General features: G+C 43.6%; 1 protein-coding gene and 1 pseudogene across 2 annotated transcripts in view; both read left to right on the plus strand.

Moving 5' to 3' along the window:
• Positions 1–300: 300 nt before the first annotated feature.
• Positions 301–24803, plus strand: part of LOC107035141 (rho GTPase-activating protein 20) — a 66765-nt gene continuing 42262 nt past the window's right edge. The window contains exons 1-3 of one of the 2 annotated variants that reach the window (XM_072953745.1): positions 301–423; positions 11598–11680; positions 22849–23010. In XM_072953745.1, coding sequence (XP_072809846.1) covers positions 322–423; positions 11598–11680; positions 22849–23010 — 347 coding nt within the window. In that variant the 5' untranslated portion in view covers positions 301–321. Of the gene's footprint in view, positions 424–582; positions 904–11597; positions 11681–22848; positions 23011–24803 lie in introns of those variants that run through there. The other variant, XM_072953744.1, reaches the window with a different exon arrangement.
• On the plus strand, positions 11999–13770 carry LOC102544124 (nucleolar protein 4-like pseudogene; annotated as a pseudogene).

Raw genomic sequence — 24803 nt, forward strand, 5'->3', positions numbered from 1 at the left:
GCCGCCGCCGGAGGAGGGCGGCCAGGGGCGGGCCCGACGCGGGGCGCCCGGCGCGGAGGGGCGGACCCGAGGCGGGGCGGCCGCCGCCGCAATCGCCTGCAGCCGCCTGCAGCCGCGCTCCGGAAGGCGGGCGGCGGTGCATGGCCCCGACGGGAGGTGCGCGGCCCGCACCCGGAGCCCCGCGCGCCGCCTGAGCGCTGCGGCCGCCTGGGCGCTGCGGCCGCCTCGGCGCTGCGAGTCCTCGGCAGTCCGGCCGCCGCCCCGCGGACAGGACCGCGTAGCCCCCCCCCGCCCGGCTGGAACTTGCTGAAAGTCTTCTTCATGGAAGCGATGTCCCCCCAACAGGAGACGCTAGGGGGGCAGCCGGGGCGCTCCTCTTCCCTGACAGGAGTGTGTCTGATCGCGGGAGGCTCCAGCACCAAGGTAAGGACCCCGAGCAGAACCCCGCGCCCGCCGCCGCCGCCGCCGCCGCCGCCGCCGCCGCCGCGGCGGCCCCATTCCCGGCGCGAGCCCTCTGCGCCCCCGCCTCCGCGGGGCTCAACGTTCGAAGCTCGCGTTCGGAGCCGTTTGTTCCAGGCCATTCCCGCCTTACCCGCCCTCACGCCCGGCAGCGCCCCCAGCACCTCCCGGCCTTTTCTCATCTAGCCTTACTCGCTCCACACAGGACCCCGCGGCAGCCCATCCACCGCGACCCCGGCGGCCCCGCTCCCGCCCCCGGCGGGGGCGAGGGCCGGGAGCCGGGCCATGCCTTTCCCCTTCCCCTCCTGGCGCCGGCTCTCGGCGCGCCGCCCCTCGGCGCGCCGCCCGAAGTCCCCCGGGCACTCACCGCTTCTTGACCGGGTCAGCCCCGATGTCGTTGAGGCCGGCGGCGTCTGTCCGGGCGCGGCTACCGCGCCGAGTAAGGTAGGCGGCCGCGCTGCGGCGCCCGCGGGGCCCAGCCCCTCACCTGGACCCCGCGGCGCGGCCGCTTCGAGCGATTTGCGAGGGGCGGGGGGGGGCGCCCCGCACTGCGCTCCTGGAAGGACTCCGGGTCTTCGAGGCGGTGGGCAGCCTCCTAGGTGTGCTGGGGAAGCTAACGGTCAGCGCCACGGAGGAGCCTGGGGCCGTGCTGGGTGGGGCCGGTGGGCTGCAGCGGGGGGTCGTGAGGGCTGCGGTGAAGGGCCTTGGCCCTGCGCTCGGTCCCGGCTCCGGGGCTCGGCGGGGCTGGGGGGGCGGGGTGTCAGCGTGGGCGTGCGGACGGTGTGCTTGGTCCCTGTGAAAGCTGGGAGGAGGGATGCGGGCCACAACTTGCAGCGTACCATGCCGATCAACGCAGCCGCCGTGCGGCGTGTCCATTCCGATCGGGTCAGGTTTCCTTGGAACCGTTCCCTCCGCAAGTGCACGTGGCCGCGAGCCGCCGGCCTCTGCGGCTTGGCTCTCTCTCCCAGTGATTGATTTGGGTGTTTCTAGCCTTGCTTGCTCTCGCTCCTCCCCTCCCCCAAGACCTTCTGCTATTTGGCCATTTTTACTGAGGGATAACCTAACTCTTCCTTGAGAAATGTCTTGAGGCATTGTATTTATATCTTTGGAGCCCTAAGGGACCGCGGAGGCTCCCTGATGTCAGAATCTTAGAGCCTTTCATGACTCCTCCGACCAGGATCCGGGTGGGCTCCAGGTCAATGGCAGAGCGGCGAGATCCGTGCGTCCGTGCGCCGAGTTGAGAAGTGTGTGTGAGCTCCCAAGGACCATGACCATGTCAGCAAGTCATCTAGGTGTTGGTGAACTCGGTATCGCTGTAGTGCAGGCTCAGCTTTTGATGTATTGAGGCTGAGGTTTGTCCTTGTTGCTTGTCCCCTTCAGAGATGCACGGATTGGGGGGGGGGACTTAAAAGGTTAGAGCTTTATTTGGGAAGGTACTTGAATGTTCAGTAATTAGCATTTTAAAGCATTTTTATTCTTGTAAACTTAAGGAATTGGGAAAAATCAAATATTTCTATTCGTGAACAGATCTCTTCCTTTTTTTACTAACGGTAATTAGGCATACTGGTGAGGGGAGAACACATTAGAGGAGCTTGCTCATGTATCAGTAGTATTGTCCAATAAATGATAGGTTGCTTTGCATCTTAAGCCATTGTCCTAAAATGCTGTCCTTCATTATAAAACATAGTGGGTTGTCTTGTTACCAATCCAGTCTTTTCCTTTTCCTTTTTAAAAAAAGTAAATGGATGTTGCCAGTCTGGTCTTTTGACAGCATTTTACTGCCTATAGAGCAGGAGTAAGGTTAAAGAACTGTTTCATTTTGCTTTTAACATTTTTTTCCAGAAAAGTGCGTCTCCGCTTGTTCAAATATTAGTAGGCATGTCTATTTGATTTCAGACCCCCAGAGCAATAGGAAGTAATACTAATAAAAGATTATTTACAAAAGCATAGCTCAGAGAACACTGCCATTTACACTCATGGACCACAATCTTCATGTATCCCAAATACTAAACAGACTGATCTTTTTTAGATTTCACCCTACCATTCTAGTGCTTGGTCGTCCAGCTAAGTCATGGGATTTATTTCTAAAAAGTCTACTATGTGGTTGTAATGTTAATTACTAGGACTTGGATCAATGTCGTTTAAATCACCAGTTATAATCAACATTTAAAAATGAAATAGAAAAGAAAATATTAGCAGGGTAGTAAGGGTAAAGACTGTTTTGTGTAACTTCTTTTTCTCTGTGTCACATATGTATATGTATTTTGGGTAGGGATGTAAAATATATTTCTTACTGAATGGTCAGAATTTTTAAAGATAGGTTTATTGGCCAGACCACTGCATGGGATGAGTTCACTTGGCTTTTAGTTCTAGCTGTATTACTGTCTCAGTAATCTTGAGAAAAATCACTTAACATGTTTCTGTTTCCTCATCTGTAAAATGGGAATCAAAGAGATAATGCTGGAGCAAGTGCTTTGAAAAGTATACACAGTGGACAAATACATCTTTTACTCTATGAAAATAAGATGCTCTTAAATAATAGGCCTTAAAGGAACACGCTAAGCAGTAAAGCAGTAGGGTCGTTCAAGCTAGTCATCCTGAGAGTCTGAATTCAGTGGTGTTACCAGTGCCTTGAATGTGGTTGCCAAGGACGCGGCTTTGTACACTGTGATGAAATTTGGAGTGTGATGACCTAGGTTCAATTCTACATTGTTTCTGTCATAGCCTACTGACCTACTGAACCTTTCAGTTTCCTATATGTAAAATGAAAATAACAATAGTACCTAACGCCTTGAGATTTTGGGGGAAAATCGAATGTGAAATTGAGTGAATATTGACATATAATAAGCACTCAAAAGGTGTTAGCTCTTATTGTTTGTACTTAACGTGCATGTCTGCTGTAATTCATAGTACTATGCCCCAGTGGTTCAAGCCAAAAATCTAGGATTCATTTTCAGCTCCTGGCATTTCCTCACTCTATAGCAACCATCAGAAAGGCCAGTTGACTATCACTTCAAAACATGTCTTGAATTTCTCCACTTCATCTCCACTGTTGTCACTGTAGTCCAAACCACCACCATCTCTCTTGTACCTTTGCAGAAAGTCCTTAACTTGCCTAACACCTCTTTTTCTTGTTCTTCCCTGACCCAGTCTCCATTTAGGAGCACCAGAGTGATCTTTTAAAAATGTAAATTGATGCTGTTGCTCACCTGCTTAAAATCTTGTAGTGGCTTTCCGTCATACTTAGGATAAAATTCAGACTCCTCTTCTTGGCCCCCTTTACTTCACCCACCTCACCTGCCTTCTCTGCCTTGTTTGTGGATGCTCCAGCCACATGGGTCTTCTTTTTCACACATCACGTCATCAGATTCATTGTGTCCTGAGGCCTTGGTTTTGCTGTTCCCTGGGCTTCTGCCACAGGTCTTTGCCATGTGGACACTTCCGTATTGTTCAGATCTTGGGTCCTCCCCGAGACCCGTCCTGACTGCCTAAGTAGAAGTTGCTCCTCAGTCATGCTCTATGCCTTCTGTTTTATTTTCACCTTAGCATTCATCCTTGCCTGGTATGTTCTTATTTATTCTTTGTTGTGTTACCTGAACCACTCACCAAATTGTGAAACCATGAGAAGAGGGACGTTATAGTATTCAAGGCAGCCTCCTCAGTGCCTAGGACACTGCATTTAACGTATTCATTAAATATTAGCTGGATTGTGTACAGCAGCGAACAGGGACAGATACGCCCCTGTGTTCAGACTTTGTGACTTAGGGCAGGGTCAACAATCCTTTTCTGAGAGGGCCAGGTAGTGAATAATTCAGGTTTGTAGACCACCTTGGGCTTCCTAGCTTTCAGAACCATGAGTAATAAGAAATAAATCACCCACTGTGTGTTATTTTGTTATAGTAAGTAGGCTAGCCGTGCTGACTACCTGGAAAATAAACTTTCCTGGAGGGGGAAAGTTTGCTCTCCTCCTTTCTTCTGCTCATATCTCAAGTGTTCTGGATCCCAAGGATTCTACAGGCCCAGATGTGTGCAGAAGGTCTACATGGATGAATGCACCATTTGGTAGCTACAGTTTTCTGAAGCAACGTAGGATGGGGTGAGGTTTAACTTTTGTTTACTTACAGCAGACTGAGCCACAATGTGGGAGGCTGGAAAGGGATCAGAGGAAACTGCCTCTTATCAGCTACCAATAATGGGGCTTATAGGCAACACAGCCCGGATTATTTTATAATTTGTTTCAGTCTGATTTTCTATATCTAGGACAAGTTTAGATTAGAAACATCCAACCAACAGCAGGAATAGCCCTATCAGCACCGTATGTCAGTGTTGTGCTGAGCAGCCTTGACCTAATTTTGACAGACAGCTGTCACATGGCAAAACCAAAAGGTAAAAACCTGTTTCTGGATGTCTGGTGACTTGTGTGCGGATTCTGAAAATGGAATATATGTGTGCCCACATCAGCGCACATTTTAGAGCTCCAGAAAACTCAGCTTCTCTGTGGCCTTTTGCGTCCTGTTTACCTGGATCCTAATTTATAGCTACTAGTGTGTCTGTATTTCCTCTTCTGCCCTGACATTCACCATCTTGAACCTCAGCTTCCACAGTAGGCATTTGCTAGGTTCCAGCATATCTAAATCTGGACAGACCTTGGCCCGCTGTCTTTTTGATTCTCATTTGATATACTCTGGTTTTTGCCATTGCGGTTTCTAGATTTGATCAGGGGGAAGTGAGAGGTTGCTGTAAGGCAGAAATTCCCAACACAGCAGACCAGAGGGGTCTGACACATTCAGCCTTTAGCCTTCATGCAGGTGGATGGGCACTGGGGCAGCCAGAGAGCCCCTTTGTTTATCGCAGTGTGCTGTGGACGTACAAAGATCACATGGGCTTTGTGTGGGCTGTGATGTGAAAAATGTGGTGCAGCCCTGCCCTGGAAGGGACTGTTAGGAAGAGAGCACTGGTGGTCGACCTTGCCTCCCCTAGGATGCTGCTGAAAGGGAATCGTAACAGGAGTTTGAAACTGGTGGCTTGGCCGCAGAAGGAAGCCCAGCCAGCCTGAGGGCCTGTAGTGGTCCTCCAGGCGGAGGCCAAGGAACAAATAACGTAGAAGGGGGTTCCGCTCTGCCTGTGTTTACTGTGTGAGTACTTATGCACTCTGTAGCCCTGGAGGAGTAGGGAGGCGTGGAGGCAGATGGGCATCTTTCTCAGCTCTCGGGAAGCCACTCAAACATTTTGTACAAAAACATGTTGGACAAAAAGCAAACAAGTAATTTCCATTTTCACGTATTATACTTCAGATGACTGTTAGATGAATAAGGAAAATTACAGCTTCTGGCTATGAACCAGTTTGCTGGGATGGAGCCCAGTATATCAGTAGCTCGGTAGTTAGTTTTTTGTTGTTGTTTTTGTTTTTTCATCTCAGCAGCTTTGTTGCAATATAATTTCCATGTCATACAATTTATCCATTTAAAGTATCTAACTCAGTGGCTTTTAGTGTATTCATAGAATCGTGCACCCATCACTACAGGCAATTTTAGAACATTTTCATTACCACAGAAGAAACTCTGCTGTCCCCTTAGCCATAACATCCCAATTCCCTGATCCTCGCCAAGCCCCAGGCAAGCACTCATCTACTTTAAGTTTCTACAGATTTGTCTGTTCTGGATCTTTTATTTAAATGGCATCATATAGTATGTTGTCCTTTGAGTCTGATTTATTTTAATTAGCAATAATGTTTTCAAGATTCATCCATATTGTTGCACGTACATTACTTCTTTTCTTTTATTGGCATATAATACTCTATTTTATGGAGGTACCACATTTTGTTTATACATTCATCAGTCGATGGACATTGGGGTTGTTTCCACTTTTTGACCATTAAGAATAATGCTGCTGTAAACTTCACGTGCATGTTTCTTTGCGGACATAAGTTTTCATTTTTCTTGGTTACGTACCTAAAAGAAGTTGTGAGACCATATGGTCACTCTGTGTTTAGCCATTTGCAGAACTTCCAGACTGTTTTGCAAAGTGACAGCACCATTTTACATCCCCACTGGCCGGTGAGTAAGAGTTCAGTTTATCCACGTCCTCACCCCAGCATTGGTTATTTGTCTTTTTTGTTTGCCCATCCTGATGAGTAGTGCAAAGTGGTATTTCATAGTTTTGATGTACGTGTCCCTGATGGCTAGTGATGGTGAGTACCTTTTCATGCCCTCATTGGCCATTTATTTGTATACCTCCTGTCTATTTGCCCATTTTAAAACTGATTTATTTGTCATTATTGAATTGTAACCATTTTTTAAGTATTCTAGATATAAATCCCATGTCAGATACATGACTTGCAAAAATGTCCTCCCATTTTGTGGGCTTTCTTTCCACTTTCTTAATAGTGTCCTTTGAAGCAAAGGAGTCTTCATCTTGATGATGTCCAATTTATCTGTTTTTCTTTTGTTGTTTGTGTTTTTGGTGTCATAGCTAAGAAACCATTGCCTAATCCATGGTCACACATACTTATGTCTATGTTTTCTTCTAAATTTTTTATAGTTTTGGCTATTACTTTTGGGTCTTGGATCCATTTTGAGTTAATTTTTGTAGATGGCATGAGACAGGAGTCCAGCTTTATTCTTTTGCATGTGGATACCCTGTTGTCCCAGCGCCATTTGTTGGCAAGTAGTTAAATTTTAGCATCAGACAGGTGTTTACTGTGCAGCTCACTGGTCATGTAAACGTCAGCACTGTGTCAAAAGAGGCCGTTTGCAGACAATAAGAGTGACTCTTGCCGTCCAGCTTCATAGCAGGCTTTTACATTTTCATAGCAACCGCATACCAGGAGATTCCCTTATAGGTTTATTTGTTTGTGTTTCTGCGTATATGTGTTTGGAGACAGTGGTATAGATGTGGAGAATGAGTGAATTTTAAAACTCACATAAAACCTTCATTTATTGAGCATATTGTTTGTACCAGGCATTGTACTAGGCTTTAGGGATGCAAAAATAGGCCTGCTACAGAGTGAGTTTCAGTAAGTAATTGTTGAAGGACAGGAGAAAGTTTGAAAAGAGGATATAATCTCTGCCCTCCAGAAAGGAGCAGAAAGATGATTGATACAATATGAAATGCTGTAACTGAGGCGTATCAGTGAGGCAAGCCAGGAACACAGGGAATTCAACATTTAATTCATTCAACCGATTAAAAAAGAGTTGACACAGAAAGCACCTTGCCGATTAGCTGGTAACGTTGCTACAGATTTACGTTATTAGTGAAACATAAAAGAAAAATGAATTCTAGTCCTTTGGTTCACATCTTCAGTTATGGCCTCTATTCATTTACTCTTGCCTTTAATACTGCATATAGCCACAGAGGAGACAGCTTAGAAAACCGAAGATCCAACTTCTCTCTAGAATTTGTGCTGCACTTTCCTAACAAATGGCTATTAGTACAAAGATGTCAGTTTTTAAAATTTAATCACTGTTTATTCCCTATTACAACTTCTTCCAAGCTCCTGCTTTCCCATTTGTGAGCAGAAAAGTAAGTAAATCTACTTCATATTTGTTTGCTTTTTTAGCTCACGCAAGGATCTTCTTTAGTTTTGGGGGGGGGGCTGCTTAAGCCCAGGTAAGTGGTACAATATCAAGAAAATCATTTCCAAAAAATTAATGCAGTTGATTTTTTTTTTGCCTAATGTATAGTTTATCAATTTAGAAAAAAAAAAGGTTACCTTTTTAAATATACTTAGTTTCGGAATGTCATCTAATCTTTATGAGGTCATCTCAGTAGAAGCATCAAGCACTTGGGCATTCTGAAAAGCCACACTCAGGCTTGTGACTTTGGAGTTTACAAAGAACACATACCCTATTTCCAGTCTATCTTCTGTGTCCTGTGAGGCACAGTCATAGTTTTCCTCGTCTCTGAACAACTGGGAAACTTGTTAGTGCTAGGTGTAAGCACAGCCTCGACCTGTCCTGACAAGTTTGTACTATTACACATTTATAAGGGAATAAGTAGTCTCCTTCAGGCTCTGTGTATTGTGTTTCACACAGTTGTTATAAACAAAAAGAAAATCCTAGTATTCAGTGCAGGGGAACAGATTCTTAGATAGATAGAAAAGTGAACATTTTTTCTGAAGTCACCAATGGCTCTTTGTTTTGCTACACTTTTGAGCAAAAGAAAGAGATGCATATTTTGAATGAATGAATACCTAAATCTACTTATAAAGTCCTTGTCATATTGGTAGCTGTTAAGACTCTTTTATTATTTGCAGAAGAACTGAATCCTGTGTCTTCTAAATTCATGATGTACATAATGTTTATTTTCTTGCATTTGGTGTACACGTGACATGATGATGTCAGAAGCAGAAGGAACTTGAGGGACTATGTAGTCCAAATTTTCTCAATTTCTAGATAAGGAGAGGGGGGCCCAGGGAAGTGTCTGGATTGCCTTGATTAGCTCATCTCATTAGTAGCATGGCAGTAGAGTAAGTCTCTACCAACAATAGGACCTTAAATAAGAATAATATTCTCCCCGTACTTTGATGGCATTCTCTTGAGTGTGAGTCCACTAGATGAGGTAGGCATACTCCACATTCGACTCCTCACACATCTGACAATTTTATACCTAAGAAAACCGTCTAATCCCTGTGTATATATACACAAATGGTCCTCTGCACTAGGTCTCCATGGAAACGCCTGTCTTAAAAGCACCTTTACAGAAGAAAATTTGCCACCCTTCTTTGATTTATCCATTCTCATGCTTAACAACCATCACTCTCAGAAAGTTTTCCTTATAGCAGAAGGTTTCAATTCTTGGGATCCACGGATCCCTGAAGAATCCATGTTAGGGGTTTCTGAAGCCCTTGAAGTTAATGTGCATAATTTTGTTCACAGTTTTTGTGAACTTCTCTGAGAGCCACTACCCAAGATCAACCTGGATTCTCAGCCTACAGTTTGGCCACATTTCTTTTTGCCTTATTTTCTTTGAAAGATGCTTTCTATCCTCTGTATTATAACTCTGCATTAATTTGTATATGTTTACTGTTTCTAAGTGAAGAATTTCAGGTCATTTTAACTTCTCTCATTTGAAATCATTTTGATGGTAATCTTTTGAACCTTTTCCAAAATCTTTATAAACCTGAAAGTCAAGGAGCTCAGGATTGGAAATCACACATTGATGAAGACCTAGTTTAGGAGCTTGGATCTGCTGACAGTGTCAGAGGGTTAGAGCAGCAGAAGTTAAGACTACTGAGATAGGCCCGGGATTGTGGCCTGTGCTCAGGTAGCTAGGCAGACCCTCACGATCAGAACAGACAGTGGGCAGGGGGCCCAGGGCAAGCTTAAAGGATTGGGCACATTTCAAAGTTCAAAGCCTGGTAAATAGATCCTGAGTAAAGGGAGTCAGGATAAGGAGCAGGAATCAAACCCAGGCCTCAAGGTGGAACAGAATCCTGCAGAAAATCTGCATATGAACGAATGGCCACCTGTTTTAGTAAAATCAACCTGATCTTCCAAAATTGAGACCCTTTATGTGGAGACAGGCTGCTGGACCTTGCAGTACAAATACTAGTCTCCCATATTTCCCTGGATCCTGCAACCTCTGCACGCAGAGTGGCCACAGAGTATCAGATCCCTGAGCGGTACATTCCCTAGAGATGTGACTCATGGAAGCAGTGCAGTGGGGCTTATAAGCTGTAATATATAAAACAGTTTATCAGAATCACTGGGCTTGAGAGGGATTACAGATTCTCCTGGGAATCTGATGAAAACTGCGGGCTTTCCCTTCAGAAGGGAGGCACCAAATATGTATCATGTAAAAAAAAAAATTACACAATCTAACCTGCCCCAAAACGAATTCATGGTTAATAAGTCCTGATTGAGTATGGTGTTCTGCATTTCTCACCCGTATGTTTCCTGCCCGTTATTAAAGTTTTACGTAATTGTTTCAGTTGCTATCTGAGCTGTACAAAGAAGGTTTGGGCATTTAGTTTCTACACGTGAGCCAAAAGACAAATAGGGGAAAGAGTAACACTGAGATCATGGCACTGGTGACAACAGTAACTTGTGTGAGATCCCCGGGGCACGGTAAATCTGGAGGCAACAAAATGGGCCGAGGAAGTCCAGTATCCCCTTCTCATTGGATGGTTCTTCCTCTCTTCCTTAGGATCTAGGTTTTATTCTACTAGCTAAGAAGCAGTTCCCTTATAAATCACGTAAGGAGATACTACTACTGAGCCAGTTGGTCTTTGTGTGTGTGTGTGTGTGTGTGTGTTTTAAGAGCAGTATCCAGTCCCAGGCATGGCTAGCCTAGGCCCTCAGGTGGTGGGTGGGTGAGACCTCACCAGGATAAGGAGAGAGGGTGGAACAGGAAGAAAGCTTCCGTGACCCAGCCTGAACTTCACTCACGGCTGTTTGTGACTATATTGTAAATTCTACACATCCAACTCCAGTGGCAGGCCCTCAGACTCTGACTAGAGGTGTTAGATATGTAACATTAAAAATTTAGGGAGTAATTATCTGGATAATTCAAATTGAATAAAACCGCATTTATCACAAATTTTAGGTCCTCTGAAGCACAGAGTATCTGAATTATCCAATTAATCCTATATTTATATACCACTTAGAAAAGAAAAAAGTGTTAGTTTTTTTAAGTTACAGGTAAATATCTATTTGGAAGAATAGATTCCCAAATGTGTAAACATTTAAATTTAAAAGTCTATTAAGTGTGTATGAATCTAGTCTCCATCTTTCGCTTTAACTATGTACTTTCTCCCTTTTCTTGATCTCTTTGAATTCTGTTTTCCCTTGAAGCCCACTTTGGGGCCCACCCTGCCTGTGAAGCAGAGCTAGCAGAATCACTCCGATGAGATTCCGGAGAGGAAATGAGACAGTCCGGTCCTGTCCTCGGCATAGGGCCATGAGCCTTGAGGCCGCAGTTGATGCTAATGGTCGGGATGCTCTTTCCCAAATACGCTGGTCAACATTTAACCTCCTTGAAAAAGGCTTACTGCTTGTACTGCTTTTTGACACTTAGCTCTCCTGGTTTAGATGTTATTATTTCATGTCCTTGGTAAGATTGCGAACTGGTATCGAAAACTGGCATTTACTTGCTTTATAGCCACGTGGTCTTCATTGTGATTTTTCCCCCCTCAACAGAAAATGAAAACACTAGCAGAAAGGAGAAGGAGTGCCCCATCTCTCATCCTGGATAAAACCCTGCAGAAACGGCCGAGTACCAAGTAAGTGCAGAGCTCTGTGCTACACATTTGGTTTGTGCTGCATTGTTTTTCTAAATGTGTGAGGTTTGTTTTTAATCAAGACCAGGATTCTCTGTTAACTAACTGAAAGTAGGACTTTTGTTCTGAGGTTATTTAATAAGGCCTATTCTTTATGTGAAACATAAACATAATGAAATACGTAATTAATAACTTGCATTTTCCTTTATATTACTGTTATGCTATTTTATTGACACCTTTTTGTATTTTTTTAAATTGAGGTATAGTCAGTTTACAATGTTGTGTCATTTTCCGGTGTACAGCACAGAGCTCCAGTTACACATGAACGTACATATATTCAGACACTTTTGAAATTCTGTTAAGTAGCTGTGAATTTTGTCTCAGGAAAGAAAAGGAGGAATTGAAATGAATGGATAAACGTAGACATGTATATAACAAAGGGACATTGGGCCTAATAGAGTTGAAAGTGACTGAGAGAGGTGAAGTGCCGGGTTAGGGAAAAAGCCAACACGTGACTTAGTGGGGTGGTTTTGAGTTAAGAGAACCAATATGACAAAATTGCAACCATGACCTTCCCCACTCCAGCCTCCTCATCGCCTCTGCAGTAATCGGTGCTCACATTGGAGCCAGTTCCCCAAATTCCTGCATCACAGATAATGAAATATGATGGGTTTTGTGTCAAAATAACCACAGGAAAAAAAGTTTAAGTTGAAATTGTATATGTCTTAGTCGTCAGCTTATTTCCTATGAGTTTCTCTAGGTCAGTAAGATGAGTACATAGTGCCAGAGAACAGGACTTTCATTTATAGGAATAATGCTTTTACTCTATGGAGTATCAGGTGGTTAATATTTGCACAAAAAAAAAGGTATCTTGGGTGTTGAAGGTGCACAAAATATTTGTAAGTAGCGTAATCTAGTAGGATTGGAGAAGACCTTAAAGGACATCTAGTCTGGAGGTTTCCAAACCTTTCTAAGTCCATACTCTGCAGTGAGACCCAGACATCTGCATATTTGTTTAAAAACTCTTCATAATTAATTCTGATACACTTTCGGTGGAGAACCACCCCCGCAAGCTACAGAAGAATCCTTTCTTAAAAGAATACTGTGGGCACGGGAGTCCATGTGGGCACCGATGGACTGCAGAGCCGCGTCAAGTCCGGGGTGAAGACCGCCCCCAAGTCCCCACCATACAGCTTGGGGAGCTACGACTCCATCAAAACCGAAGTCAGTGGCTGCCCTGAGGACCTGACAGTGGGCCAGGCCCCCACCGCAGATGACGATGAAGATGACCACGACGACCATGAGGACAATGACAAAATGAATGACTCTGAAGGCATGGACCCAGAGCGCCTCAAGGCCTTCAGTATGTTTGTGCATCTCTTCGTGGACGAGAACCTGGACCGCATGGTGCCCATCTCCAAGCAGCCCAAGGAGAGGATCCAGGCCATCGTTGAGTCGTGCAGCCGGCAGTCCCCTGAGTTCCAGGAGCGGGCCCGCCAGTGCAGCCGCACGTACCTCAACTCCTGCCAGCGCATGCAGAAGAACAGTGTGGAGATGACCAGACCCACCCCACCCCACCTGACCTCGGCCATGGCAGAAAACATCCTGGCACCTGCCTGTGACAGTGAGACAAGAAAAGCAGCCAAAAGGTTGCGCCTGGAGATCTACCAGTCCTCTTAGGACGAGCCCGTAGCCCTAGACAAGCAGCGCTCCCGGGACTCTGCAGCCATCACCCATTCCACCTACTCACTGGCGGCCTCCTTCTACTCCCAGGACCCTGTCTACGTCAACAGTGGCCCCAACTACAGTTACCACAGTTATGGGGCCTTGGGCAGCAACCTGCCTCCCTCCAAACAGAAAATCACAGTAATGGGCCCACAGACCTCAGCATGAAAGGCAGGGCCTCGACCACCTCCACCACGCCCATGCCCACACCTTCCAGCAACAGCACCAACCAGGCCATGCCCACTGCCCAGCTCAGCCCCACGGAGATCAGTGCTGTGCGGCAGCTCATCGCCAGCTACCGGGAGTCTGCTGCCTTTCTGCTGAGCTCGGCAGATGAACTGGAAAACCTCATTTTACAGCAGAACTGACCCCGCAGCACCTGGAGTGCACTACCCTAGGGAAGGAGGCCCTCCCAGCCCCGGACTGGCTTCCCGCCTCACCAGTTGGTACCTTTTGTGTTTTGAAAGAGGTGGATCCAGAAGAGCTGTTTCTAGCCACACTCCAAGCGCCTGAGACTCTGGGCACAAGGACACTGTTTTTTGGAATCTCACCACACAGGTGCTCTGACCTGCTTGGAAGAGGCCAACGGGGCAGCTTTGGAAGGGCTGCCATTGAGGGAGAAGCTAGAAACTCTTTTTTCCCCCTCAAAGAGCTATCACAAATTCAAGGCAGAATTAGGCTGCCATGGGGATTGAGGAAGGGCAGGACTATGAGAAGACCCTACCTCAGAGGCCCAGGTGCATAGACTCTGCCTAAAATTGAGACAGGTCAGGAGGACTGAGAATCCCACTTGTTCCCACAAAGAGCCTAATGCTGAGTAGCATGCAGTAGGAACCTCCTGCTAGGACAAGAGCAAGAGCTGGCAAGGACCACCCTTCCATGAAGAGCAGGCGTCCAGGGGCGGCTAAAGGATGAAAGTGGAGCAGGATCACTGAGAAGAGCTCTGTAGCGTTCCAGGCCTCACACTAAACACAGGCGGCAGTGGTCCATCACGGGAAGAATCCGAAGCCCGTGGTTCACTGACGTTAAAGACAGCAACAACAAAACCCAAACCCAGCTCAGCGACTGACTAAAGCGACTCAGCCTCCCGTGCTAATGATAATGACCTGACAGAAGAGGCGTGCCCATTTCCATGAGTAAATAGCAGCCTCTGTTGTTCTTCTATCACAATGTCTAGTAGTCAATCAAATATTTCATGACACAATAAATGGCTAGAAAAAGACCCATGGTTGAAATCTAAAGCAGCCAGCCAGACTTAGAGATGAAACATATGTTGGAACTATCACACGGGGACATTAAAACAACTATGATTGATATGTTAAGGCTCTAGAGGAAAAGGTGGGCAGCAACCATGAACAGGTGGGGAATTTCAGCAGGGAGATGGAAACTGAAAAAGAGCCAAATGGAAAAGTGGGAGTTAAACGTGTGCTATCAAAGGTGAGGAATTCTTCAGCAGTTTTATCTGCAGACTTGACATAGCTGAAGAAAGAATCAGTAAACCTGAAGATGGATTAATAAGAAATTTTCCAACATTGAACGCAAATTAAAAACCTGTGACGTATCCAGGAGCTGTGGAATAATGTCAGACGGCCTGTCATACACGTGAGCGGTCCCAGAAGAACAGAGAGGAAAATGGGGCAGAAAAAAATACTTGAGGATACAAATGGCCAAGAATTTTACAAAATTAAGGAATAAGCTCAGAAGCTCTCAAGCTGAATAAATAAACCAAATTTTGTGTATTGGTAGTGGAGGGAGGCTATCCAGGCAGGGAAGGATGGCTGGAACTCTCAGCTCATTGTCTTGTCCCTTTACATCCATGCACCACTGAGGATCTCGCTCTGCTTATCACTGCTGTCATCACACTGATAATTGAAGACTTTAACCCTAGTGTACCTATAGCCCAGCGTCCCAGCAAGGGCAGACTGTGTGGGATTACCTAAGCGAGACGCGGGAGTGCATTTCTCCATGTGTGTTCAGTGTGAGCGGGCAGCATTGCTGCTGTCAGATGTTCAGTTGAGGGGACGGAGGGTTCTCCACCAGCTTTCACTGTACGTATAGCAGAGTAAAAGCTGTGGGAAATAGGGAAGTAAAGAAACCTCTTCAATCTCATGTTCCCCCCAGGTTCCTTTTCCCTGATCTTCACAAAAGATAAACTGTAGAAGCATTTTGTTTGTGTCATTCACCTCTTAGAACAGTGCCTGGCAATTGTTAATTTATTCAGTAAGTATTTAAATGCCAACTATGTGCCAGGCACTTTTCTAGGCATTTGGGTATACTGTTATGCAGTCCTTGCTTTCATGGAGTTTACATTCCAGTGGGGGGATGTGGATGGGAAAATGCAAAACAAATGAGAGTATTAAAAAGGAGTACCTTGTATAAGAGAACAAAACAGGGCAATAGGAGAGAGAGCAGCTAGTCTAGGTAGGATGGCAAGGCAGGTGCCCCTGAGCTGGACGCCTTTCTCGTGGTCCTCTGAGTGCCAGCCCCAAGGGGCTCCACATTCTTATGTGACACCAAGTCCAAGAGTGAGAAGCCAGAGTCAGACACTCTTACCCACTTCAGAAACCTGCCTCTTCCCATGTCACTAACCCTGACGAAATCTGCCAACTTCAGAGAAGACCCGTGGCTGCCTGTGAGGAGCTTTATAAGACTAGCAAGACGGACATCGCCAACATAATTCATTCAGCAAACCTCCATTGACTTTCCGGTGGCCAGATGCTGCTAGGAACACAGCAGTGAATACGACGGACAAAGCCCCTGGCCCTCGTGGGGGGCAGGGACCCTGATTTTGTCCTGCTGATATTTTGGGCACATGAAGCTCTGGCTCTTAAGAGAAGACGGCTTGCTTCCCACCTCCCCTTTGTTTACTTCTCTTTCTGAAGTCTGCCTGCTTAACTCCCTGGTTTGGAAAAGGAGACTGGAGTACAGCCAGCAGAAAGGTGGTTAACGTGACTGTATTTCTGTGGATTACTCGTACTCCCCACAGGCCTCTAGAGTGAGGTCTCTGGAGAAGCTTTTTCTGAAGAATGAGAAAAATGAAACTTGCATTGCAATTTGTATTCTGCTTAGCCTTCTCCAAACCCCTGCTTTCAGAAACCTCTGGAATTTATTTCCAATGTAATTTTATTGGCAATGATAGAAACACTATCCTCCCTTTCCAGGGAGGCCTCTGAGACGGGGGATATTGCTTTAGCACTTTGCTGAATGGTCAGAGAGAGTGCCGTTAGCAGCACACTAATGTCTTCACAGCCTGGAAATAAATCAGGCCGCATGTGTGTTTGCTCAGCTCCCAACACAGATGCAGTGCATGCTTTCTGCTCTGTTAAGGCAATGATGTCATTCTAGCTGTGTGAAAAATGACTTTAGAATGTGGTTGGGTTTTAGTGGGGCTGTCAATTTTTACTTTGTCTGGCCTTTAATATGTGCATTTCACACTTGAACATGCACCAGCAGTGATTTTTAAGTATTCCATTTATTACTAACACTTTTAAGGACTTTCAATAACATAGAAATTAATACACTTGTTACTTAGCATTTGTTTATGATCATTGTGATTAAACTCTTGATGATCTAAACACGAGAAAAAAAATTTTGAGAATGATGAAAGGATTTTTTAATATGATAATTTTAATACGATGGTTCCTTATGATGAATGTCCAGTTGGTGAGAACTTTATAATCTTTCTTGTTTGCTTTTTTTTTCAGTTTGGTTCTGATTTCAGTTCAGCACACATTTGTTGAATATATGCTAGGCTTTGTGTTTTATAACGAGCAAAATTTAAAGATCTGCCCTTGTATGGGGAGTTAGAATTCCAAAACCACACTGGGCTTCTTAGCACATGCTTTTGGAAATGTGCACACAGCCCAAGTCTTTGAGAGGGGTGAGTCTGAGCTAGAGTCTGTTAACTTAGGCAACAGAAACAGTTTTTTGAGGGTTCCCCCCCACCTAATATCTTTTAACTTTTTCTCAGTTTTGGAATGCTTTGATCACTTGAAGCCGCTATAAATGAAATTGTGTAAAGTCAGGTACTCATCTTTCTGGAATTCTCCCGTCCTCTTTTATTTTTATTTAGCAGCATTGATGGAAAAGAATCCCAGAAATAGAGTGATGTGGATGTATAAGTGGGACTACAATCATAAGGTAGGCGGGAGCTGGAGCAAATAAGCAAATGCATGTGCCTCCTCCAGAGAGTTACTTCTTTACCTGTGTTCTACTGGGTTACCATGGTAATTATGTCAAACAAGAGAACCGCTCTTCCCCACCCCTCTCTTAGTCCAGCCAAAGAGTATTAATACCAACATTAGATTCAGAGCAAAGTGGCTTTGAGGTTTGGTTTTGGTTTCTGAATGATCCAGGTAAATTGAGTGATTTCCCTAATTTACTTTTGTAGGTGGAGAAGACACTGTTTTGTTTGTTTAGCTATTAATCCTGCAAACATTTTAGTCCTCTGTACCAGGCACAGTTCTAGAAACAGAGGATCAGAAATAAGACATGGACTCTACCTTACTGCACAGTGTAAAGTACTCACTGGGAGCTCCATTCAGTTGGGGAAGCAAGGCTCACAGATACAAGACACATAAAGAACATGAAAGAGAATATGCAATTAAGTGCTATGTAGCACGTTTACAGTACATTTAGTCCACAAGTAACACGTGAGTCAGATACTGCTAATATATCAAAATACAGACTTAAAAAAAATTTGTATAGTTTCTGTTTAGAGAATAGAAAGATTACTAAGCAATGTAGGTAATTTAGACATACAGTGAACATATTCCTGTTCTCCGAGTCTTTGTAGCAAACAGTGTTTGTATTGTGACCAATTTCAACCAGAAAAAATGGAAAATAGACAAAGATCATTTACTGTGAGGAAAAACTAGGTGAAAAGGACTGCCAAAACTGCTGCTTCTGCCCCAAATTGAATGCATAATCCAAAGCCTACTTGCTTTCAGCCATCAGCCATTGCTCCAGGCCTGACTTTGCAATAAGCAGTTTGGTGACTTTGACAAATCACTCAATCTTTTTGTGCTAAAGTTTTACTTTTGTCCAAAACCTAACTCTCTTGAGAGACTCAATCCAATGCCGACTCCTCTGTGAAGCTTTTTCTGATCTCCTGTCTTCCTCCATGCCTTCCCGCTTCATCCCTGTTCACCACCTAATTGTCTCAAAGGATGCTTTCTGACTCCTAAATTCCCCTCATCTTTGAGTTGTACCTCTTTTCTATGGTACTTACCACTTTGACCTTATATCGTATCATTTTTTACACCAAGTTACACTATTTTCAATACGTCTAGATGGCAATCAATGGTCCTGGTCAATTTAAAGGATTTTTGTGTGTGTGTGTTTGGTTTTGCATCTTGCTTTGGTGACAGATGCCGATGTTTTACAGGGTAAAAAGAGTTGTTTAAAATGCCAGGCCTTTTAAGTGCTATGTCATATCATATTTCACTCAGATATTTGCACAAGTGGTGACAGCCCCAGGTGAAAAGGATCCATAACTGGAGTTTCTCATACAGTAGTAAATATAAAAATTGCTTCTCTTAGCAACTTAAAAATCTTTCAACTCAACATTTGTTGACAGTATATATTGTATATGTCCCATAGAAAGCTTTTATTTTAAGGATTAGACTCACTTTTGTTTGAAATTGGAAAGTGTATTGGATTTTAATGCTTTCAGGAATTAATATCAAGATTAGAATTCCCAATGTAGGCTCGCTTGAAGCACTTGAAATAATATTGTTAGCCCTGTCTGAAATTACAGCATCTTCTTTGTATGTTATTTCTGTTTTACCTACAATAAGTGAGTTTTAGTACAGTAAAATAAACAACTTTTTGGTTCTGTGTACATGCTGTGCATTGACAGTATACATCAAGAAGGCTAATATGATAGAAGCAAGAAGTGAATAGTATGGATTGAAAAAGTAAGAGCAAGGAAGTAGAGAGTCCAGTTAGGAGTTTATTACAAATCTAAACTCAGGAGGTTTTATTTTTTAATTAGAATGTCCTTAAACATAGAATGTGATTACATATGGGGAACAAAAGAGAGAAGAATAAAAAGTAGCAGAAGGACCCTCATTCATTGCTCGTGGGACTGTACAATGGTTACAACCACTGTGAAAAGCAGTTTCGTGGTTCCTCGGTAACTTAAACATAGAACTACCATATTACACAGCAGTTCCACTCCTGGGTCTACTCAGAAGATAAAAGCAGGTGTTCAAACAAGTGTGCACACATTTTTTTTTATAGCAGCACTATTCACAATAGCCATGAAACAGCCCAAATGTCCATCACCTAATGAATGGATATCCATGCAATGGAATATTGTTCATCAATAAAAAGGAATGAAGTACTGATTCATGCTACAATATGGATGAACCCTGAAAGCATTATGCTAAATGAAAGAAACCAGGCATAAGAGGACACAGATTATATGGGCTGAAATATCCGGAGTAGGCAAATTCATAGAGACAGAACGAGGTTAGTAGTTGCCAGGGACTGGGTAGAGTGGGGAGTAATTGTTTAATAGGTCCAGGTTTTCCTTTGGGGATGATGAAAATATTCAGGAACTCTAGGTAGCGGTGATAGTTGCACAACATTGTGAACATACTGAGTGCCACTGAATTTTAAAATAGTTAAAATGATAAATTTTATTTTATGTATGTTTTGCCATAATTTAAAAAAAAACTTAAAATTAAGCTAGTTTTTTTTTTTTTAAGAGATGCTAGAGCAAGAATCGTGGACTTAAATGCTTTCAGGTCCCTGGGAGGTGTAGAATGCAGAGTAAAGAAGTTGCAAGTGAGGGAATGTGGTGAACCAGGCAATCAGAATGCAGGCCAAATAAAACATGACTGTGGGCTGTGGTTCCCAGCCTCTGTTACAGAGGGAGCTGAGCAACAATGACGTGATGTCAAGTAGATGCTTTATGGCAGAATCAGACTCAGCAGTTGTGTAACAGTAGAGGGTAAGTCTAACTTGTTTACCCCATGTGTTCACCATTCAGCATGGTGCCTAGCCAACACACACAGATGCTCAGAAGGCATTTGTTGGATGAAAAATAAATTAAAAATAAGTAAATAAATAAAGACTAGGCAGTAAGTCTATTGTATTCCTTTTCTCAGCCAAGTCGATCTCCATTTACCCCACCCCCAACTAGTCAGTTTGCAAATTTTAAGAATCTGTATTTTTAATATCTCTTGAATATGTTTTTTTCCCTATATCCTCTATCCTTCACTCACTGCCAACTCAGGTCCATGACATTTCTTTCCTGAGATTACTGCAACAAATTCCTAAAGGTCTCCCTTCCTCTAAGCTTGACCTCATTTATTCTCTTCAACATATTGTAAACCACAGTGTCCTGCTTAAAATCCTGCAGTGCTTTCAAATGGAGTCTGAAGGTGGTGGGGAAAACACCTGTAATACACAGCCCCTTCCTCGTCTGCTGCTCCTCCTCTTCAGACCTTTGTCACTCCAGCATCTGTGAACTTCCCAGGGTTACTGATGCACACCCTCCTGTCTTTGACACGCTCTTCTTTTTCCATAGAATGCCCTTCAGCCTTCGTTGTCCTTCCATCATTTAAGACTTTGGTTCCTCCAAAAAACTTTCCTAACCAATTCAGTCTCAGAGAGGGCCTCCTATTTTGGCTTTTCTCTGTGCCCTCAGTGCCCTGCATTTCTTTTATGTCACTTACCTCACTGGTGTATCATGACGTTTACTGGTCTGATTCCCTTGTCACGTTGCTACCTCCCTGAGGCTAGAAACCACATCTATCTCCAGTGCCTGGCACATGGCAGCCACCCAGCAAAGGCAACCCTGATCACTATTACAAACAACTAACTTATTATATGGTGATCATATACCCGGTGTATTTTAAATGAGAATACTTTTAAGAGGGTCAAGGTAGGATGTAAGTGTTAGGTATGTAAGAGATGCCGATCAAGAATTCAACTGAGAGAAATTTTTCGTGAAAGAGATGGCATTTGGAATGAGCAGGGACCGCGTGTTAGGCTTTGAGGCTATCAGGACCCTACCTAGCACTGGGGACTGGTACTACCCAGCCATCAGTAGCCGTTAGTTGAGTCCCCCTTAATAAACACAGGTATTTCCAAGAAGCATTCTGAATTTTAGTTTATTTTCTTTTGTGATTTAAGATGAAGCAACACTGCCTCTTAAAACTGTACCTGAAAATAGACTCACTGTTACAGTGAGCTTCAGGGATAAATATCGAGACACTAGTGTGGCCCAGCTTCATGAAAGCTGTCATCTAGTTTTAGTGAAAAATGATTAAGGTCCTAAAACAGCTTTTTGCCTTTCAGAAATGGCTTCACAAATGCATTTGAAGATGGAATGTTAATACATAAGAAGCAGGCAGCCGGCTGACCCTTAGACTCCCCTTGTACTTGTTAGCTTGTTTTAGAGCGCTCTTAATTATAAGTTGTAAATCGTAATCAGGCTGTATTGAGAGGCTAAATAGAAGGTTGTACTCTTACCCTTCTCCCTGTTTCCATATCCAAGAGAGTAAAATAAAACACATATATCTGCATTGCACTCAATAAAAATAAACACTTAAGAGTCACATAAAATTGAGAAATACATTTTTAATTAGGAAACGCTGATTAAGATGGTCATTTTAAATGAGTGTGTATATGTCCATGTATGACTGAAAAATTATGCTGAACACTGGAATTTGACTCAACATTGTAAAATGGTTATAAATCAATAAAAAAGTAAAAAGAAAGATTGTCATTTTAAAAATTACAAAGATTATTTGTGTTTTTGTTTCCTTTTGTAAAAGATGTTTTTCTTTTTAAATTATGTGAGAGCTGAGATGTCTGTTTTTTCTGTGGAGTGCTAAGTGTTGGAGTTTTTTTTTTTAATCAATACTTAGATTGCCAAAATCATGAGGCATCTCTTGCCATGCTTATTATATGTAGATCTTTAAAAATGACAGACTGTAAAACATGTACATTGATAAATCCACACTGGAAAAAAAGATTTTAACTTCATTGTGGATTCTCCCCCAACACTGCCATCAGATCTACTTATTTAAAACTATTATTGTAAGATGGGAAATGAGTTATTATGTGTTAAAATCCTTTGGGATTGCTTTTAAATGCAGAACATTTTTCAAATAACTTAATTAACCTTTGGTCTATGCTAACCACAGCAAAAAGAAGTTTGCAAGGTTGTGAAGCAACTAAAATTCTCCAGCAGTCTTGTTGAATATGTAAATTGATACAACCACTTTAGAAAATTATCTGGTAGTTTTTTATAAGATTAAACATACACCTACTTTGTGACCCAACAATTTTGCCATGAGGTGTTTATCCAAGAAAAATGAAAACATAGGTCATAAAAAGACTAGAAGAAAGCTGTGATTTTTATAGAAATTTTTTAGAAAGTCTATATTTGATCACCTGACCAAAGATCTGTGGCGTTTGATCTGCTGCAGGGAAAGCCGGTCTGCTATCATAGACACATGTGCATTTCTGTCATCCATGTGCACCAGTAGGACCCTGCTAATTGACGAACAGGTAGAACTCAGAAGAGGCCTGCAGAGGCAGGAGCGGCATCTTTTTCTATTCAATGACCTGTTTGTTGTGGCCAAAGTCAAGTGAGTATACTCTATACACTCTCTCCTGGTTATCGTTATAAAATTGCATTTCCACTGACAAAGGCAACCTTTCTGTTCTTTGCTTACTATGAGACTGTCTGGACTCTGTTACCATAACTAATATCTGAAGTGAGTTTTACATTTGGTTTGGTTTGGTTTTGAACAGTGTTTCAATTATTTATTCATTCATCAGGTGTTCATTTAGACCCCAGTCTGTGTCATGTTCTCTATAAATATGGGATGCAAAGAAGACTGCGATGGACATGATCCTTGCTTTTGTATTTTTATGTGTAGACATTGTCTTCATTGTTATTTTTAGCAGTTTATTCTTTTAAACACTTTTTAGAATCCTAAGCGTTACAGTTTGGACTCCAGACATTTTCTCCTAAGACACTGAGGTAAGCCTCGATTGCCCGAATGTCCCTTCCCTTTCCTTCTATACACTGTGGGCCTCTGAATCCTTACACATAAACAAGGACTCCTTTCTCTGAGTCGTTGTGCAGAGGTGGAAATGAATACTGTGCTTCGAACACGTGATGTTGTAGAACTCAGCCTGATTGGCCAACCATTTTACATTACACCTGTCATTGTTACTCCATAATCAAGATGCTGTCCAACTGGCTTGTAAAACATTCACTCTGCCTACTTCCAGTCGCCCAGCACTCTAGACTGAGTGTGTAGTGTCAGCGTGGTAGCCTGGGTTCAGATCCAGCACAATTTGCTGCGATAACACAGAGCAGTGAGAGCCGACTGGCCAGTATCCCGATTACTGGAGGCCTAGTCCACAGCTCTGCAGGTCTGCATGGCAGGAGGAATCAGCTGCCCAGTATCCGAAGTGATTTCTTGGGATCAGTAGAGTCTCTCTCAGTCTCTGCTCCCTTGATGCTTTCATTCTAATGTGTGGGGGCAGACATTACAAATTGTACTTAGTGTTGAGAAGAAAATAGGGTGCTGGTTGAAGTGAAATCTGGGATATATGTTAGGTAGGTTTAGTCAAGGGGAAAAAAATCGATGAAGGATAAAAACAACCAGCCATTCAGATATTAGGAAGATGGGCAGAGGAGACAGCAGGTACAAAGGTGGTGGGGAAAGCTTTGCCCTTTGGAAGAGTTAAAAGGAAGCCTGTCACTGGAGCATGATAAGCAGGGGAAATAGGCAAGGATCAGCTTATCAGGACCTTCGGGGGCTGCTTTAATTGCCTATTATCATATAACAAATTATCCCAAAATACAACAGCTAATGAGTATGAATGTCTTTGTACATTTTCTCTGAGTCAAGAATCTGAGAGTGGCTTAGCTGGTGGTTCTGGCTCAAAGGCTCTCATGAGGTTGCAGTCAAACTGTTGACTGTGGTTACAGTCAGGTCAGAGCTTAAATGGAGCTAGAGAATCCCCTTCCCATCTCACTCGTGGGGGCTGGCAGGCCTCAGGTCCTCAGCGGCTGTTGGTCCAGGGCTGTAGGTCTTGTCCAGGTCGGTCTCCTCAAAGTGAAAGATCCAAGAAGGTGAGGAAGAGAGTACATAAGGGAAAGAACACCCAAAACAGAAGCTGCAGTCTTATAACCTGTTTTGGCAGTTGTATACCATCATTTCCAGTGTCTGCTGTTGGCCATAGAAACCACCTTGGTGCAGTTGGGAGGGAACTACACAAGGGTATGAATATCAGGAAACAGGTGTCATTGGGGACCATCTTGGGGCCCAGGTACCACAAAGGCTATGATGGGAGTTTGGATTTTATTCCAAAGGGTTTTAATTAGTTCATAGTTTTAAAATATTGTTCTGGCTATGACAGATAA

Source organism: Vicugna pacos, chromosome 33 (genome assembly GCF_048564905.1).
Source record: "Vicugna pacos chromosome 33, VicPac4, whole genome shotgun sequence".
Lineage (NCBI taxonomy): Eukaryota > Metazoa > Chordata > Mammalia > Artiodactyla > Camelidae > Vicugna > Vicugna pacos.